General features: G+C 40.9%; 1 protein-coding gene across 1 annotated transcript; it reads left to right on the top strand.

The window, feature by feature from the left end:
• The first annotated feature begins 29 nt into the window (after window positions 1–29).
• LOC133509931 (exportin-5) lies at window positions 30–20391 on the top strand. Its single transcript, XM_061837463.1, has 33 exons — window positions 30–320; window positions 748–869; window positions 952–1024; window positions 1404–1541; window positions 2696–2878; window positions 2966–2992; window positions 4359–4544; window positions 4630–4706; window positions 4785–4817; window positions 4893–4983; window positions 6248–6331; window positions 6488–6613; window positions 6687–6777; window positions 6869–6985; window positions 7726–7838; window positions 7921–8076; window positions 8865–8906; window positions 8988–9077; window positions 9631–9830; window positions 9924–10026; window positions 10522–10703; window positions 10774–10874; window positions 12039–12135; window positions 12213–12349; window positions 13495–13592; window positions 13681–13727; window positions 13837–13946; window positions 14714–14773; window positions 14957–15051; window positions 15130–15237; window positions 15418–15555; window positions 17476–17640; window positions 19091–20391. Exons 1-33 carry the CDS (start codon window positions 219–221, stop codon window positions 19238–19240), a joined length of 3642 nt encoding a protein of 1213 aa, XP_061693447.1. The 5' UTR covers window positions 30–218; the 3' UTR covers window positions 19241–20391.
• The last annotated feature ends 181 nt before the right edge of the window (window positions 20392–20572 follow it).

Raw genomic sequence — 20572 nt, 5'->3', positions numbered from 1 at the left:
TCACCGTCCTTTTAACTGCCACAAGCTGTGTATTCGACTTTTAAGTAAAAACTTCAACGCCCCAAAACTCGGTCTACGGCAAGCGAAAGGGTCCAAAAATTACACCCGTGACACACTTTTCCGCACGTTGAGCGTCTGTCGGACGTCGCATCAAAACGGCAGAGCAGGTGGTTTACGGTTCGCGTTGTTGTAAACATTAGCGCCGCGCCACGCCAGCCATGGATGCGCTTGTCGCCGCCATGTGTGACCAGCTTATCAAGGCTGTGAACGTGACTATGGATCCGGAATCGAGTCAAATATACCGACTGGAGGCCCTAAAGGTAGCGTCGTTATTCTGTGCTAGCTGGTTGCTAGCCGGCGGCTGAAATTGTCGTTTATTTAAAAAAGAATTGAATGTAGTTTTTTTTTTTAAATCCATCGTTTTAGTGAAATATAAAACACTCTCCGGTCATTAATATTGTCTTATTAGTGTTGCCAAATCGGACTTGCACGTTACAAACTGCCAGTTGTTACCCAAATGTTTCGAGAGTTAGCCTGCATTGCTAACATCATCCACTACATTCATTCAAACGCTTGCCTCACGTGGGAGCAGGAGAAGTCAACTCCAGTTGTATAAAACTATTTCACGGTTTAAATTGAACTTGTTGTACTAAAATGTATCCCGTCCAGTTGTAAGAATGCGCTGTCTGGTTATTTTTTTAACGTGTTCCCGTCATATTTGCCGTTGTTGTGTTGTCTTTATGACAGTTTTTCGAGGAGTTTAAAGAGAAAAGCCTCCTATGTGTCCCGTGCGGCTTACATTTGGCAGACAAAGCCCAGACTGCTGTTATCAGGCACTTTGGCTTGCAAATTTTGGAACACGTCATCAAGTGAGTGTCATATTTTAGCCTTAAGTGTTTTTAAGATTTTAACGAGAATGAACATTCGCGATAAGCATTTTCCCCCTCGCAGGTTCCGTTGGAATGACATGCACCAACAGGAGAAAATCCAGGTGAAAGACTGCACCATGCAGCTGTTATCAAAAGTAAGTAGCTGGTGTCATTGTCCTCATATTGTATCAAGCTGTAGAAAATAATATTTGTATATCATTGAACTATGTAAACAAACATCATCTTGAATCTCATGACCAGAAAATGACAACCCAAAAAAGTAATCATGGGTTAATTTTTTAAAGTAAAAATAACAACGCACATGCAGCCGATCAGAAACATGCTCTCTTAATAATCACCTGGTACACTGACTTAAGTGGTGTAATAAGAGGAATAAAGGGTGCACATTAAAGACGGACCAAAAAGTGGGCCTCGGGGGTCATTCTCGCAGTTCCCCCTGGATTTCTGCCGCTGGTGTGTGGTTTTGGCGAAATGTGACTGCTGGTGCTTGATCTGCCTCCCCTTTGCACTCAGGGGACGTATCCAATCCTAGAGGAGGAAAGCTACATCAAAGATGTCCTCTCGCGAGTGGTGGTGGAAATGATCAAGAGGGAGTGGCCACAGAATTGGCCAAACATGCTTAAGGAGATGGAAAGTCTCTCGAGCGAAGGGGTGAGTACAACATGCACCTGTAGTGAATCCCCTTTATTCGCAGTTCGGGGCTGAGCCCTGCTGCTAAATGTGAAAATCTAAATAATTGATGCCGCCTCAAAAGGGGATTGTGTGGAAATATAGACGTCACAGGATGGTGGTAAAGCACTTGAAATGGAAAGGATCATAAAGCATTAACATGAGGCTTTTCTAGCATGTACAGAATCAGAAACTCATGTTACATAAATGACTTTTCAGTAGTTTAACACGCAAACCAACCTCACATGAGGCTCATCAGTAGTATTAGCTGGCCTAAGCAACACACAACGACAAACCGACTTTGACATCGCACATGGGCAAACATATATACTCTAGTTACTTTACACAAATGGTACTATGTCATCAAACTCACATGTTGGCAGTTAAAGTACTCAAAATTAATGTTAGCCAGTACGGGCAAATTGTAACGGCAAAGTATACAACATGGCTTTCACTAGCTGCATCAATTAGAGACGAAAAAAGGTACCGTAATTTCCAGCCTATGAGCCGTGACTTTTTTTCCGCACGTTTTCAAGCTTATGGTTTATGCGGTGATGTGGTTAATTTGTCCATTTTTTCCTAACGGCGGCAAGGGGCCACTCGAGCGGAAAAAGTAAGAGTGAGCCCGATTATATGTGCCGAGGAAGTGACTTTTACCTGTTAGCGCTGCACAAGCGTGTTATTGCCGTGTGTCAGTGATTTTTACCGATATGTTTTTTTTTTTTCAACTGGCCCTGTTAGCACGGCGGCGGCGCTAGTGTTAGCACAGCGGCGCTAGCGTTAGCGGGCGATATTAGCCTTAAACTCTCTGTGTACCGTCTTTGTAAAATATCTCGTGTTTCAATGTGGGCAGCTTTTACACGGCTGCGGCCTATGGTACTTCCAGTACAAATGTACTGGGTGAGGCTTATAACCAGGTGCGCACCATAGGCCGGGAATTACGGTACTTTTAATTTCACTTTTGGGTGTACACGAGGTATAGGTAGTGTTGGCCTCATGTGACATGATGACTGGTGACATTGCTCCATCTTTTGAAAGAAGTGTCACGAAAAAGCGACATATATGTATGTAGTTGCTCACCAAATGCTCACTGAGCTGAAGTGAACTGACACCGTTGTACTCGTGACTTCATGAAGGAGGCCCAGACTGAACTTGTGATGCTGATCCTGCTGAGGCTGGCGGAGGACGTGATCACCTTCCAGACGTTGCCTCTGCAGCGGCGCCGGGACATCCAGCAGACGCTCTCGCAGAACATGGAGAGCATCTTCAACTTCCTCATGACCATTCTGCACCTAAACATAAAAGAGTACCAAAAACTGGTAAAATAAGATGTTTCAGATAATGTTTTGATTTTGGAAATGCCGCCTTCATTTGACCAAATTGCCAACCTCATGTGTTTTATCTAGAAAGGGTCGCCACAGCATGAAATGAAGGTGAGTGATTCTTTTCAGTCTTCTTTATATACAGTGGTGCATTGCCTCATGAGTTAGTTTTTTTTCTCCCTAAAGTTAAAATAGCACTGTGCAGTATTTCAGTATACTTCATATAAACATACATTCATAATATAAACATAAATTGGCATTGTGCTCGTTCTGATGTGTGGGGCTTGGATAAAGAACTACGCATGTTAGTACTGTTTATCCACAACTTTTTGGACCATTTGTGTTCAAATTTTCTCTGCTTACAAGTTTAAATATTGACATGTTCATGAGTTTTGTTTTGTTTAGTTTTTTTTACCCCATGTGTCATTTTGAACCGTGTGTTAGCATTAAATAGCAGAATTTCTACATCAAAGGCTGCTTATGTAGGAGACCAACAAGTCAGAATGCTCCTTTTACAGCCATTCTAGAATTCCGTTCCATCTTCCAAGTCACTTATCCATACAAGTGTCGCAGGAGTGCTGGAGTTTTTCCCAGCTAACTGTGGGTCGATGTTCCCTCTAATTTTACACGTGTCTGAGCAAACACACAAAGGCCATGAGTGCCCCCTTTGACCACCATGAGCAACATGAGACGTACGCACTGTGATCAATCAGTGTCATCCATTGAAGTTACATAGCTTATTAAAAGGTTCCGATTACATTCCCATCAGAACATTTTTAAGAACGATTTTGCAAACTTACACTGAAAATGTCAACAAACAAAAAAAAAATACAACGCTAACCAAACCGAGCCAACTATGAACTATAAATTTGAAATGTCGCTTCCAACTTTGTTTCATTTATTTTTTCTTTAACGCACAATGATATCCCCGTCTGTTTTTCTTGGTGTGAAACTGAATTATTGCTTGCAGAATATCTTTGGCAATGCATGTTGAAAGCTGAATGATGCCCCCAAACAGTTTTAGGGTTAATGTTATATTGCGTCCTATATTTTAAATACAGAATTAGCTTTTTGGGCATTGTATCATCTGTGCTTTCATCCTCAATCAGGCTGTGCCAAGGTGGAATTTTAACATAACACACCATTTATAATTACCGCTTTAAGAGCGGAGGGGGCGGAGACAGGTAAACCAGGAAGTAGGGGGTGTGGCCCGGTGTGACAGGGCAGCAGGTCGTTGTGAGAGCCGGTTTGCTGCCGTGATACAAAAAAAAAACCGTCGGACTGTAGTTTACTGCGCTGGATCTCTTTTCATCTGCGACAAGTGCGCAAATGCGCAGTTGCGCAGCTTAGAAAGAACATTGCTGTGGGCGTATGGCAGACTACACCCTAAACCGGTCGTGTTGTACGTTGACCTTTTTTTTTTTATAATGTAAAATTAATGTTGGACAAATTTGAACAAATGAAACGTGTATGTCAGGCCAGGGCTCACTGCAGAGTGGCCGTGGCAACGCTGAGCACACTCGCTGGTTACATCGACTGGGTGTCCCTGGTATACATCACGTCCGGCAACTGCCGTCTGCTGGAGAGCTTGTGCCTGCTGCTGAGCGAGCCGGAGCTGCAGCTGGAGGCGGCCGAGTGCCTCCTCATCGCCATCAGCCGCAGGGTTCGGAATGCCGGGGTCGACTTGCAGATCTTTATTGCTGAATTCTCAATCCAGCTCGTAACTTGTTGTTGTTGTTGTTTTGTAGGGCAAGCTGGAGGAAAGGAAGCCGTTCATGTTGCTGTTTGATGATGTCGCCATCAATTACATTCTCTGTGCAGCACAGTGAGTTTACTTGTGATTCTCAGCGTGCGCTCACTTTTTGTGTTTGTCACCGTTTCAACCGGGTGTGTCTGCTTCCAGGTCAGCTGATGGCCCGGCCTCCTCCGAAACACAGTAAGTAGATAGCGCGTAGAAGGATGTGTATGCTTGAAGCGCTTTGCAGCTGATGACTGCGTACTTGTGTTGTAGATCGGTTGAGGTGGTGGAGCGACGCTATGTTTTTCTGAAGAGGCTGTGTCAGGTGCTGTGTGCTCTGGGAAGTCAGCTAACCTATCTGGTGGTGCGTTCGCAAGTCATTTTCCAGAATCTGTTTACACTTGATGATCTCACACGGCACACAAATGTACAATTTATCATGGAGGGATACCCTTGAACCGCTTTTACCATTTTAGCTGTCCTGATTTTTTTGTGCATGGTTCATAAGTGACTTAGTGACGCATATTGGCCTGGATAAGTTGCCGCTTCCACACTATATAAGAACTTAAATGCCAGCTTCTGCGTAAAGCACTTACGTGCAATGTATAGTTAGCACGCTAGCGATGCCGGGGAAAATAAATCTTATTTTCGGATATTCTGCTGCGTGCTTGCTTTAGAACGCTTCGTCGTGGCATGGGAAAAACCCGTGACAACCCAGTGTGACATAGTATGTCCCAGCTATTGGAGGTTTTAAAGGAAAATTCTGGTGGTTTGGAGTAACAATATATCCAATAGGTCATGTAATATGTACTCTAGCTTGATAACGTGATGTTAAATCCTCTCTCATTTAATACTGTTTTGAGAAGACTTTTATCGCCCATTATGAATTTTCAGTTGCGCGAGTCACATGACCTACGTGCGCGGATGTGACGTATTTCGTGCTGTTCCAAACGCTCGATTACATGGGACACCATCATGCCCAGCGCTGATTTCTCGGATTTATCCTCATCTGATGAAGAAATAGTATCGGTTGATCGGGAAGACAGAGGAATATTTCCATACAGATTTGAACCTATGGCTGTAAATGTTGAATATTCGGATAGTTCTTCGGGTGGAATGACTCGGAGTGTGACGATTGAGCTCCGCGGCTTGGCCGGGAAGCGAGCTTGCGGAAATTCGTAATTGTCGATAAAAATCTTCTCAAAACACTATTAAATGAGAGAAGATTTAACATCACATTATCAAGGTAGAGTACATATGACCTATTGGATAAATTGTCACTCCAAATCACGGAAATTTTCCTTTAAGCTTAATATTTTTGTGGCTCAAACATAGTTATGTTGAGGCGTAAGAGGATGATACGAGATGACGTAGCATCCATTTTTCTGGTTTGTGGTAGTGGTATTTGATTGACAGTTGAAGCCGTGGATTCAGTCACTGCCCTCATAGCACTTGAGAGTACAGAAAACAGCTTGATCTTTTGTTTATTGTGATTTTTGAAGCCTTATATATAGTTGCTGATTTGTGTTGATTTATTTTCTCATTATTCAAATTTGGCAGGATTGTTAACAACACTTCATTGTGGTATCAATATGGTTATTTTAAATGTTATGTTAACATCTCTTCAGGGTTCAGATGCCAAAGTGGACGTTCCTGCGAACCTCAGCAAGTTTTTGGAAGCCGTGTTGGCTTTCTCAACACATTCCAGCCTGGTAAGATGAATGACAAATTATCACTCATCCAGTACCACACTGACCTTTATTGGAACTCCACTTTACTGTTTTTGTGGCATTGGCAATTAGACTTTTGTGGAGTACTCTGTAAGGGTATTGACTGAATTGAATCAGAATTTTTCTTGGTTTTCACAGTTTCTGAGGTCATCCACTCTGTCCACGTGGGCGTCTGTCTTCAGACACGAGACTCTCTCCCAAGAGCCCATTGTTGTAGAAATGGCCATCAAGTACCTCAGATTATCCATAACTAACCTCGTCAAGGTGAGTGCGTCGTTATGTTCAGTGCGCTGAGAAGCCAACCCGGCTGCCCATTCACGATTTGTCCTCTCCCCAGACGGGTTTTCCCTCCAGGAACGATCACCCAAGTTGTCAGTTCTCACGTGTGGACTTTGACAGTGATGAGGATTTCAACACTTTCTTTAATTGTAAGCGTTTATTCTGGTGTAATATGAATAATTTGATCCTCTCTATGATTGTCGTGGAATATTCTGGATATCTTTCTTTTCGCCCCCGTAGCATTCCGGGCGCATCAGGGAGAGGGCGTGAGGTGTGCGTGTCGCCTTGTTCCCTTGGAGGCGTTCCAGATGGCCGCCATGTGGCTGCAGTACAAGCTTGGCAACAGCAATGCCACACGTATGTACTTTTTGGAGGAATTAATTCCCTCTTTAATTATGGTGTTTAAATTCTTTAAAGTGGTTGAAGTTATACAGTATGTTCATGTTTTGTGTTTCACAATAGCTGGAACCCTAGTGAGATACAATATTTTATAATTTTGTAGCATCTTCCACAATCTTTAAAGAATATAGTAAAAAAAAAAAAAAAAGTCTAACAATCTTAGTCAGTAAGAAGCAAAATTGAAAAAAAATAATGCCACAAGAAATGTTAATCCATCCATTCATTTTCTTCACCGCTTATCCTCATGAGAGTCACGGGGAGTGCTGGAGCCTATCCCAACTGTCACCGGGTAGAAGGCGGGGTACACCCTGAACTGGTTGCCAGCCAATTGCAGGGCACTTCGAGACAAACAGCCGCACTCACAATCACACCTAGGGGGAATTTAGAGTGTAGAAATGTTAAATTTCTCATTTTACAAAAATAAAATTACAATATTACACAAATTATCTCTGTTACAATTTTTTTTGGAAACTTTTTTTTTTCTTGGAAAATTTACATCACATTATATTACAACTTTATTTTCATAATTTTCATAAATTATGTCTTGCTCGATTCCGACTTCTCGTAATATTGTAGCTTTTTTATGGATTTGTGGAGGTGTTGCTTAATGCTAAAATATTGCAGCTGACTGCACAGTTATGTCTTGTTTGCGTATATGTAGATGGCAGAACGCTCAAGTTTTCTCATGCTTTCTCTAGCTCAAGGCGAGGGGCTGTCCTCGCTCTTCTCCACGCCAGTGCTGGAGTGGGACGCTGTGACGGTGTTCATGGAGTGCGTGGTGTCTCAGGTCTTGAAGAGCCTCGAGGAGGAGGTAACTGACAACAGCTAGCAAACCGGACACGGCAACAGACACGTCAATATTAGCTCAATTGCTTGGAATGTGGAATGTGCAGAAGTTGCCCGTCGGGGGGAGCATGGAGCTGCTGCAGGCCGTGCTGAGCTACGACACCAAAGAGCCTCTCATCATGTCCTGCGTGCTCACCAACGTGTCCACTCTCTTCCCTTTCGTCAAACACAGACTGGAATTCCTGCCTCAGGTCCTTTGCAAGGTCAGTCGAGAGTATTGAATGTGAAAGGTGTGCTAAGAAACAGAACTGTTCTGATCCCTAATGATGTTAAAAAAAAAAAAATGGAAAAAAGTTAGACCTAGGCCTAGAAAAGCTTTCAAAACAAGGCGTTTTTAAAATGTATTTATTTTTAAACAGTCCTCAGAGTAACACACACACACACACACATTGTGTTGTGCACCTCTGACGTGGTCACCGTTACGATTGATGATGGACCCTGTCGCAGGCTGTCTTCAGGGTTCTTTAATAATTAAGACAGATGTGCCTCTCGGACCACTACGACCTTGCCGCAATGCTTCACGAGGTGGCCAAGCTCTTTCTCTTGTCATTACATAGATTGAGAAACAAATTGCCAGGAGAACGCAGACTCACGGATGACAAGGACCTTGACGTCTGTCCTCCACCTCCACTCAGCTGCCAGTAACAGGATCACGTGCAGATAGGAGGATCTGCTTATTTTCGTTTTCCCATGCAGTAGCCACGTGAATGTGGGAAGTATCGCTAGACTGACTTGGAAAACAGCAAGGTTCTTTTGGTTAAGTGGCCTAAATCGCAGTCATCACAATACGAATTAGAATCCTGGTTTAAAGGTTTTCTTTTAGCAAATATTTAATGTGTAATGTATTCCTGCTGGGAGCATCCAGAGAAAATTCAGTCTAGACTTTAGTTCTGCAGTATTTACAAGCTGTGGTGCTGCTGTTTTGGTTTGCAATATTTTGATTATTTATGAACGATGATTAACCTTCCCTCATCCTTTTTGGCCTTTGCAGCTTTTTGAAACCGTTACCTTTGAGCCTGTTCAGGAAATTAAGGTACGTCCCCCGCACACAATATCGATCACTATTTTTTTCCACAACCCATGGATTCAATTGTGAAAATGTATTTCAACACAGGCACCACGCACCCGAGCTGTAAACAATGTGAGGAGGCACGCCTGCTCTGCCATCATCAAGATTTGCCGGGATTACCCGCAGTTCATTTTGGTAATTTAATTGACACTTGAAGCTAGAATTGACAGTTGAAGCTGCAAAAAACAAAAATGCGGACAGATGGAGCTGAATAAAGTAAATACATGTATCTTTAAAAAATGCACCTGTACATGTGTTTACAGTGGATCCAGTAACTTTTCACGGCCAGTTAATTTTTCCACATTTTGTTACTTTATTTGCGGCCATGTTCCAAATTGGATTACATTTACATTTTTGCATATTTTTAGATTTTGCTCATTATTATTAATCAATTAAGAAATTTACACAAAAAGCGGAAAAAGTGCTCTGAATCCTTTGTAGATTCACTAATCAACTGAGTGCTGTGCTCACTAGTGCGCCCTCTTTTGGTACCAGAAAGCATTACTGCCTACCTTTAAGTGGAGTTCAATTGTATTTAATTTGAATTTACATATGTCTGGATTTAATTCTACCTTCATCTTGTAGTTGGAGCACTAGCAATTTTTTTGAAGTGTTGGTCACTTGGTGTTAAAAATGTTGCGAACCACTGCACTACAGTGTATATATTTTCCTCCTCCCCTTTTGGCAGCCTTGTTTCGAGATGTTTTACAACCACGTGAAGAAGATGTTCTCTGGCGATGCCGCTCTGACCGTCATGGAGAAGAGCGCCCTGATCGAGTCTCTGGTGCTCATCAGCAATGAGTTCAAGGACTTCGAGAAGCAGAAGGCTTTCATAGGCGAGCTGCTGGCCTCCGTGATGGCCGACTGGACCTCAGACACGACGAAGCAGTAAGTTTGAAGTCGCTTCCTCTTTTGGCATGTTTGTGATTTTTAACGCCTGTGCAAATTGTCATTGATTGTTGGCTCTCCTTCGCCTCCCAGGGTGCTTTCCAACCCGGCCGTTTTCCTCTCCTTCATCGGAGCTGATCAGGTTGTGAACGAGCAGTGCAAAGAAGTGGATGCAGTCAGCCTCAACAGGGGGAGGGTAAGCTTACTTTACTTACTTTAATAAAGATTATTAAAAAAGAATTCCATGTAATGTAAGTAATAAACTGTTTTTACATTGTGCTTTTGTGCAATAATTCAATGGTCATTGTGCTGCTCCTTTTAGTGTGTGCGTGTGTGCCTCGGCCAGCAGGCACACACGCAAGGCAGCTGTAACCTTTTTTTTTTAAATTTTGGTTCAAAATAAGATTAGATGGTTTTTATTAGTAGTCCCATTATTATAATGATTTACATTATTGTTGTATAGAATGTGTACACTCCCACCACTATTTGTTGATTACAATACAGACACACACGCATTTACAAATCTTTTCATTTGAGTTTTACTCTAACCTGTTATTGTTTCACAACAATAATACTAATTAATAATCAATGAAATACCAGTCATATTTGTTACTGGGGAAGGTACCTTTCAATTAGAACAAGGACGTCAATCAACAGCAGCATTACCGTTTTCTCTCCAACCTTCTTCCAGTTGGCCTTCTGTTTGAACGCAATGCTGGGCGTGGTGAAGCGGGCACACTGGCCTGCGGACCAGGAAGCCGCCAAGGCCGGAGGCTTCTTCGTGGGCTATACGCCATCCGGAGCGGCCATCTACAGAAACCCCTGCGCTGCCCAGTTTTTAGCCTTCCTGCCAAACCTGCTGGCTCTCATCAGGTGCGTGCCAGGAAATCGCCAAGCAGCTGGATTAAATAAAGTGTCACGTTTTTCCTTCATCTCCCCACAGAACTCAAAACAGTTTGTTTACACCGGAGAACCGAGCTCGTCTGAGTGAGACCTTTACCAGAGTCCACGAGCTGATGGACGGCGAGAGGAATGTCGTTCTGGGTGAGCCTTTTCTTGCTTTTTCACAAAAGCAGTTATGTCATCATCTTGCCTGGATTTACACTTCCGTAATTTCCATCCTACAGAGCGCATCGGATTATAAACCTCACCCAGTACATTTGTAAAGGAAATACCATTTGGTACATACATAAGACGCACCTGTGTAAAAGCCGCAAGTGTCCACATTGAAACACGAGTTATCAAGAACGACAGTGCACAGAAAGAGTTTTCAAGGTTTTAATTCCTTATCTTAACATAACAACAATACGGTAGGACGAACAGGGCTGGTTAAAAAAAAATATATATATATATTAAAAAAAATATATATATATATACCGGAAATTACGGTACTTGATTCAAGCACTCCACAGTATTGTACTTTACATAAAAGTAGAGTAATAGCATAGTTAAATACAGTTTAAATAATTAGTTTCTGCATTAATAACATAATTAAATACATTTGAAATAATTAGTTTCTGCATTATGATTTCAGACATTCATTGTACCCACCAGTGGGGAATATAATCACATGTACTTTTGTACACACAGAAGACTATCAGAACTACTCACTTAAATACAATAATATCAGTCGTTTTTCACAGAGGAAAACAGGACATAGGCCCTTGATTATTATGTTCAAATATTTATTTTAATATTTTTTTACAGGTTTAGAAAACTGCAACATTGCTGCAATTTTCTTTATGGTATTTTACATTGTGGGTGATCATAAAGATAGCACTATTTCACTAGCTAGTTATGGAGCACACAGTGTAATTGTGCTTGTTTTATGTTTAGTGTGACGAGAGAGGCTATAAAGAACTTGAAGCAAGCACTTAATCTTTTATGAAAAATTACTCACTGTCTGCCAAACGTCTGCTTGTTGTGTTTTTTTTCGCTGCCACCAAGTAACGTTCAGAACTAAAAATGTTGTTCGCAACATACAACAAAAAAAATCTAAAAACTACTAGGTTTGATCACTCGTACGTCAAGGTATCACTATGTACTGTAAAAAGGAAAAAAAACATAATGATTGCTTTAAAATGCAAACTAGCATGGGTGCAAGTGATGAGCCATAATATAGAGGGGGAACACTGTGTAGGCAATTAATCGGAATTGGGCACTTGAACCAGCAGCAATAATCCTGCCCTAATCTTTCATGTTCTCCAGGTCTGGGTCATTCCATTCAGGATTCATACGACGCTCCTTCCTTTAAAACAAACCTGGAGCGCATGCAGGGATTTTTCAGCCAACTGTATGACAACTGGTAATTAGAGCCGTCCTTGCTTTTCAATGTCACCCATTATATCTGTACACTCATCGTGGCATTTTTCCCTTCTGCAGCTTTCACATCCTGGGAAACGGAGGGCTTTCCCTGCAACAGGAGTTCTACAACGTAGACAGGCTGGCTGAAGAACTTTCTGCCTCGGCTTTCTTCTCCCTCGAACACGTGCCGGACCACAGGCTTCGCCCCTTCATTCATATCCTCCTCTGTGATTAGCTAAAACTGCATTATCTAATAAACCTCATCTATTTTCTATAGCGCTTATCCATATTAGGGGCGTAGACTGATGTCCCCGGGCTGGTCGCCAGCCAGACCGAGAGCACATATAGAGCTCGTGCACCTTCGTCATCAAATCACGTCACTGGCCGGAAGTGTCGGTCAAACAAGCCATTCTTCCATGCTAAGTCGATTGGAGACGATGCGAAAATAAGTCTTCTAGAACGACGCCCAGTTTTGTCTGATACCGTTAAACATTTAGAAGGTGATAATAAACTAAGGTATGTGGAAAAATGAGAGACACTTGGCATAGAGGACCCATGTTTAATGCCGAAGTCGATGTTTTCGCCGATAAGAAATCGGACTATTACCCCGCTTCCGCTTGTCTTGAACAACTGGATCTACACACGTATCTTTTGAGTTAGTCGTCGAGATTTACAGGAAAGAGTTTGAAAGCGTAGAAAAGTCTGGACGCATACGAATACTTCGTTGCCGGATCTGTTCTCAATCAAGAATAAATCCCACGTAGCGATGGAGCCACTTAGATTTTTTTTCAATAAAAATATCAATATTTAAATAAATGACCCCTGGTTTTACCCAAACTCTCATTCATTAACTATGATTGGGGGAAAAAAAAAAGACAGCGAGTCGGCTCCTCCGTACACGAAGTGTGTTACGGCCACACATTAAACTTTGGTAAACTTCTCAGTGATGGACTTTTTTTTTTTTTTTTTTTTTTAAATATGCATTGAAAGATGACACTGGTGACCCCTAAAGGGACAAGCTGAAAGAAAAAGAAGAAGAATTGTTCTCAAATGAGTCCAATGCGTATTTAAAAAAAGAAACTAAATCGCTGGGATAGGCTTCAGTCCCTGTACACGGAAGTGGGTTGCGGCCACGCGTTGAACTTCAGTAAACCTGTGTAATCGACGGTTTATTTTCTTTTTTTAAATATGCATTGGACTCATTTGAGAACAATACATATTAAAGAAAAAAAAAGTGTCGGGGAAAGGTTTACCGAAGTTTAACGCATGGCCGCAACAAAGATGTTAAATGTGTCCTTTTTTTTTTTTTTGAAGAACACACTTCTGACAAATATTCGACCGATTCCTTAACCACTTGTACGCTTATTCGTAAGGCAGATGGTGCTGTCGTGTCCCTCGGAATACAACGACAGTCTCCTCTGCCCCCTGCTCGGCCCTCTGTTCAACTACATTCTGCAGGTTTTACATTTGACCGTTAACTGCATTATGAAATTTTTGTGCGTGCAGTTACTCACTCTCCTGACCTTTCTTTTTATTCTTCCTGTAGAGCTTAAACATGAAGTGGCAAGTCATTAACCAGAGGGCTTCTGTCAAGTAAGCGCTGTCACTGAATATCGTATTCTTTTATACGTCACTATGTTAAATCGTGCATATTCGGACTTGAGCTAGCGTTTTCAAATACATTTGCATGTTTTTTTGTTAGTGGTGAGGAGGAAGAAGAGGAGGTGGTGTGTCAAGAGAGTCAGGTGACACAGGAGATGCTGGAGGAGCAGCTGGTGCGCATTCTCACCAGGGAGGTGCTGGATTTCATCAGTAGGTTCCTTTTCTCCCGCCGTCCACTTATTTGTTTTTACATTTTGAAAAAATGGGGATGGGCATGATATTCTATGAGAAATTTATTTATTGCATTTTAAAATGACTTTGAAAACAATACAACACCAAACAAGTTATCTATCCATTCATTTTCTGTACCACTTCAGTGCATTCAATGAAAAGGAAAAAAATTAATTAAATAAGACAAATTTTAAAAATAAACTATCGTAAAAATGATAAAAGTAATCCAAAATCATAAAACTGAATATTTAAAAAAAACTATAGTACAGTAAAACGTGTATTTATTTCCCCCAAAACATCACCACAACAAACAAATCAATGAAAATATGTAAATGAAATATATTTTTAAAAAATGCCAAACTTTTTAAAATAAGTAAAGAATTAATACATTAAAAGAATATAAAATAAATGTGCTTGTTTTTTTAAAACGTTATTTTCGTATTCATTTTAAAAAAGAAACATCCAAGAAATAAGGAAACCCGAATTGTGGGTTAAAGTGTGGCTTTATGCGTGATGTTTTTTGTTTTTATTTTCTTTAAAATGGTTTGCGTGTCTGTTTTTTTTTGCCCTGTGGGGTGTATTATTGTATTTTGCATTAGTGTAGAGAGAGGTTGTTTTTATTTTGTAGTGTTTTGTACTTTGGATTGTTGTTTTATGGATTAATTGTTTGGTTGCTTCGCTGTTGTGTGTTATATCGTAGGGTTTTCTGCTGTTTAGTGATGAAATGTAATGCTTTTCGTTTTCAGCTGTCAGCTGCATTTCACGAAAAGTACCCGAACCTGCTCCCAATAAGGAGGAAGTAGAAGGTGAGAATCATATCTGGAATAAGGAAAATGAAATTGAATTAAATATGCAATAATGCATATGTGAAATACACAATATTTACTATGAAAAAAAATCATATTATTTGTTCTTTTATATTTTTTTAATGAACACATAGGTAAATGAATAAATACTAACTGTGTTAATATAAAATATGGCTACTGAAGAGGAGGACGTGATGATGGATGCCACACAGGCGCCGTCCACTGCCCCGATTACAGATGAGCTCACTGAGCTCGGGAAAAGCCTCATGGATAATGAGGTAAGACGCATGATGTCACACACTTAAACAAAACTAGGTCAACTTCTTTCAACAAACACTTTTTTTTTTTAAATCTAGAACATCTACATGACCTTGTTGTCCTTCACCTTCACTTCACTGTCGTGGAAGGACGCCACGTACTGTCACCGCACGGCTTCCATCATCTGCTGGACCCTCCTGCGGCAGGTAGGACAACCCCCACCACCTCATGCAAAAATAAACGTCATGTTAAATGACTACAATTCAGCTGGATGGTCATCGGACGAAATGAATATTTGATACAGGTCATGTACTGGCTTTTATTCGAGTGGATATTTCTGTTAAAAGATGACAAGCAACATTGTCCAGCGTGCTGTCTTTGCGCAGGTGATCGGAGGTAACCTTCTTCCCGAGGCGGTCTCTTGGTTCTTCGTCAGCGTCCTCAAGGGCCTCCAGACGCACGGGCAGCACGAGGTCTGCAATGCCAGCCTCTCTCACCTGGCCATGCAAATCTATGACAACCTGGTAAGTCCTGGAGAGACTCATCTTGCTGCTGGACTCATTTTATTGCAGATAATGGGAGTTTTTGTTTTTACAAGCCTGTCTTCAAATTCTCTCTCTCATCGTGGCAATCAACAAAATGTAAAAAATTTGGTGATCCTGACTGACCTGAATCAGAAGAGGTTTAGTCTGATTTGTCCTCAGACAGTAAGACAAAAATGGATTGTGTGTTTACACAGTGTATGTAAACTTCTGGCTTCAACTGTACATACCACCCTTCCTTCCTTCCTGCATTCCTTCCTTGCTTCCCCTTTTTGTCTTTCCTTCACTCCTTCCTATCATACATACAGCCTTTTAAACATCTTTTCCCTTCCTTCCTTCCTTCCTTGCTTCCTTCCTTCCTTGCTTCCTTCCTTCCTTCCTTCCTTCCTTCCCTTTTCTTTCCTTCATTCCTTGCTTCCTACCAAACATACAGCCTTTCATCCCATCTTTCATAGATCTCCTTCTTTCATTCCTTCCTTTCTTCCTACCATACATACAGCCTTTCATCCTATCTTTCATACATCTTTTTCCTTCCTTCCTTCATTCCTTTTGTCTTTCCTGAATTCCTTTCTTCCTACCATGGATACAGCCTTTCATCCAATCTTTCATACATCTTTTTCCTTCCTTCCTTCCTTCCCTTTTCTTTCCTTCATTCCTTGCTTCCTACCATACATACAGCCTTTCATCCTATCTTTCATACATCTTCTTCCTTCCTTCATTCCTTTTGTCTTTCCTGAATTCCTTTCTTCCTACCATGGATACAGCCTTTCATACATCTTTTTCCTTCCTTCCTTCCTTCCCTTTTCTTTCCTTCATTCCTTGCTTCCTACCATACATACAGCCTTTCATCCTATCTTTCATACATCTTTTCCCTTCCTTCCTTCATTCCTTTTGTCTTTCCTGAATTCCTTTCTTCCTACCATGGATACAGCCTTTCATCCAATCTTTCATACATCTTTTTCCTTCCTTCCTTCCTTCCCTTTTCTTTCCTTCATTCCTTGCTTCCTACCATACAAACAGCCTTTCATCCTATCTTTCATACATCTTTTTCCTTCCTTCTCTTTTCTTTCCTTCATTCCTTGCTTCCTACCAAACATACAGCCTTTCATAGATCTCCTTCTGTCATTTCTTCCTTTCTTTCTACCATACATACAGCCTTTCATCCTATCTTTCATACATCTTTTTCCTTCCTTCCTTCATTCCTTTTGTCTTTCCTGAATTCATTTCTTCCTACCATGGATACAGCCTTTCATCCAATCTTTCATAGATCTTTTTCCTTCCTTCTCTTTTCTTTCCTTCATTCCTTGCTTCCTACCATACATACAGCCTTTCATCCTCTTTCATACATCGTTTTCCTTCCTTCATTCCTTTTGTCTTTCCTGCATTCCTTTCTTCCTACCATGCATACAGCCTTTCATCCAATCTTTCATACATCTTTTTCCTTCCTTCCTTTTGTTTTTTTCCTGCATTCCTTTCTTCCTACCATACATACTGCCTTTTATCCCATCTTCCTTCCTTCCTTCACTCTTTTCTTCCTATCATACATACAGCGTTTCATCCCATCTTTCATCCATCTTTTTCCTTCCTTCCTTCCTTTTTTCTTTACTTCATTCCTTGCTTCCTTCCATACATACAGCCTTTCATCCCATCTTTCATAGATCATTTTCCTTCCTTCCTTCCGTCCTTCCTTCGTTTCTTCTTTACTTCCTTACCACCCTTACCCTTCTGTCCTTTTCCCTCCCTTTAATAAATCTTTTTTCCCCTCCTTCCTGTCATCACCCCTTGCACCCCCCCCCCCCCCATTTCATTTTTAAAAAATGTATACAGACATACCTACTTTTGGCCCACGCTGTCCAGTAATGTGAAGGATTTTGCACATAACCTCTTCCTGTCCTTCTTCAGCGCCCTCGCTACATGGAGCTGAGGGCGGTGATGAACCAGGTCCCCAACATCAGTATTGAGTCTCTGGACCTTTACGACCGCCGCCTGATGGAACCCAACACGCACAAAGTCGGCGAGAAGAAGAGGAAAGAGCAGTTCAGGAAGCTCATCGCCGGGAGTGTTGGGGTAATGTCACATTTAGTCCTTAGGTGGCGATGTTGTCTTAATGATTCGACCCGAGATCCGGCAGTATGGTGCCAGAACACTGCCATTAAGTTGGCAGGTGTTTTCAGAGCAAGCGCTCCCAACATTGCCAGCCATATTACAGCATTTTGACTGATCCTTCAAGACCCATAGAATACTTTTCTGCGACAATAAAAGCACTGAATATGCCAAAATAGAAAGCATATGCTTCTCTTTCAATTTTTCTATCTTATCCCATTCTTTAGTAATTAGCAGTGAAACATAGGTTGGAGGGGGGCGACACGGTGGATCAGCTGGTAAGCGTTGGCCTCATAGTTCTGAGGTCCCGGGTTTTTACTTTTTGTTTTTCTTTATTATATTAAATGAGTGTTTAATTCATTATCATTAAATTTAAATTATAAAATGAATAAATGGGCATTAATAAAATAGTGAATTAAATGAGCTGTTGTTTAGAAACATGAAATAAAAAAATTGTGCATTTAAAAAAATATTTTGGAAAATTGAGTTGAATCAAGAAAATTTCACGGTGTAATTATGAACTGCAATCCACTTGTCAAAAGCGTTGGCCTCACGGTTCTGAGGACCGGGGTTCGATCCCAGCCCCGTCTGTGTGGGGTGTACATGCTCTCCCCGTGCCTGCGTGTTTTTTTTCCGGGCACTCCGGTTTGCTCCCACATCCCAAAAACATGGGACATTAATTGGAGACTCTAAATTTCGCTTAAATATGATTGTAGGCGCAACTGCTGTTTGTATCTATGTGCCCTGCGATTGGGTGGCAACCAGTTCAGGGTGCACCGCGCCTTCTCCCCGTTGACAGCTGGGTTAGGCTCCAGCACTCCCCGTGACCCTTATGAGGATAAGGGGCTAAGAAAATGAATGGATGGATGGATGGATGAACATAGGTTGGATTCACCCAAAACACTTGTCTCTGACCAAAAAATAGGAAAAAAATGTGAAAAGAAAATTTAAAAAGTCAAGTTAATCAGTTAATTTATGGTGGGGTCTTGGGGGCTTTTGGGACACCTGAAGCTATAAAAAAAGAGACTGAGACAGGGCTTTTGATGGCAAAATAATAATTGATTTACAGATACACAACTAAGAAATGTGCTGCGCTTAATGCTGACTTACCTCATGGCTTGAATTGAATGTCAGGAGGTTGTTGACAAAGCAAATGCTCATAACTTGAAAAACCCGTAAATTGGAGCACTCTTAAGTCAATGTACAAACAGTCAACAACTGTTTTGCCATGTCCTTCTTATGCAATGTTCATGGACTACCAAACAGAAGTACAACTGAAACCCGTTTTGAGTCCCAGCCCTCAGTTTGAGAAACCTTGCTCTGCAGAGGGCTTCCATTTTCCTGAGAGGAGGGGAAGGGGGGGGAAAAAAAACCAAAACATCCAATTCACTTCTCTCTTTTCACCCACCAACAGAAAGCTCTGTGCCAGCAGTTCAGAAAAGAGGTCCACATCCGGAATCTTCCGTCACTGTACAAGAAGGTGAAGCCGGACAAGGATGTGCCGAGCAGCAACGAGCCCATCGGGCTGACGGCGCTCTTTGACCCGGAGAATAACGCTTTGTAGGAGGAAGAGAAAGAGGACACAATGCAGTGCTTCTCTCATGGACTCAAATCGGGACTTAAGGTGTGCTGCTCCCAATATGTCGTTAACCTAACAACATAATTGCCACCAAAGTCGTTTTGCGGAGAAAACAAAAGCATAATTCAAAATCAAATAAGAGTTTATTTCCCTCAATTGCATTTTTGCAGATTACCTTGTCCTGAATGACTGAGAATGATTTAAGAAAAAAATTTGGAGTAACCACATTTATTTTTATTGATATGACACAAAGAACTTTGGCAATTATGTTATTAGGCTTGTGATATCTTGTGAGTGTCGCGCTGCTGCTTTTCATTGTTAATATTACACTGCATTTGTTTTGTTTTTCCCCCCTTCAAGCTCATTTCAATGACGAATAATATTTGCCCCTCATCTACACTAATCAGCTCACACGTTTACTTTTGTGTCACAATCAACATTGTGGTGTATTTTATTTATGTAGAAAAACAGAAAGGAGACAATGTACACTCACACTGCATTGTTTTGTTTTTAATTGACTGGATGAGTTATTCGGTACCTTGTGTAGGAAGTTTCCTATCGCGGATGTTTAATGGAAACAGTTTAATAGTGAAATAAGCTTTTCTGTATTGTATAAAATGTACAGTACTACTTGGTATTTGTCACTTCTGAGCAACACCCCAAGTACAATTTTGAAGTTCTGTCAGGTTTTCAATACGTGCCAAATTATCGTTAAACAAAACCACATAAAGACTTGATGTGGTCCAATCACAAAAAAAAAAAATAAGTCAGTGGTACATTCCTATATTTTTGAAGCAATGTTTTTTTTTTTTTAGCTATTGTTACATTAATTTGACGTGTTCTGCTCTTATGGAGCTATGAAAGTAAGGGTTAATTTTCATAATCTAGATTTAGCACTTTTTATGACTATTTTTAAGTTTTCCTTCACTTTTTTTTTAATGCATGCAGTACAACCAGCTCAACTATATTACCAAAACAAAAAGTGACAACTTTTACATAAGTCTTCAAAAAAAGGACTTCAATTGTTGTAATTGTCCATTCAAAAAACAAACTGCTTGTAACACTAAAAGGATGTGTTACAATAAGGAGAACGGCTTTGTAAAAGTTTAGTGTGGTAGATATTTTTCTTTGAAATAAAAAAAATTATCTTGTTAGAATGTGTCTTTTGTCTTCTCGTGTAGAAAATGCACACATTTCAAACATTTCAAAGGCAATGGCATAAAAATACTTTTTCAAGGTCAAGAGTGAAATTTTGAAATGTCATCTAATGTCTTCAATGTTTGCAGGTTTTTAATTAAATTACTAGTAAATGGGGGG

Source organism: Syngnathoides biaculeatus, chromosome 12 (assembly GCF_019802595.1).
Source record: "Syngnathoides biaculeatus isolate LvHL_M chromosome 12, ASM1980259v1, whole genome shotgun sequence".
Classification (NCBI taxonomy): domain Eukaryota; kingdom Metazoa; phylum Chordata; class Actinopteri; order Syngnathiformes; family Syngnathidae; genus Syngnathoides; species Syngnathoides biaculeatus.
This window is presented reverse-complemented; position numbering and strand designations above follow the sequence as displayed.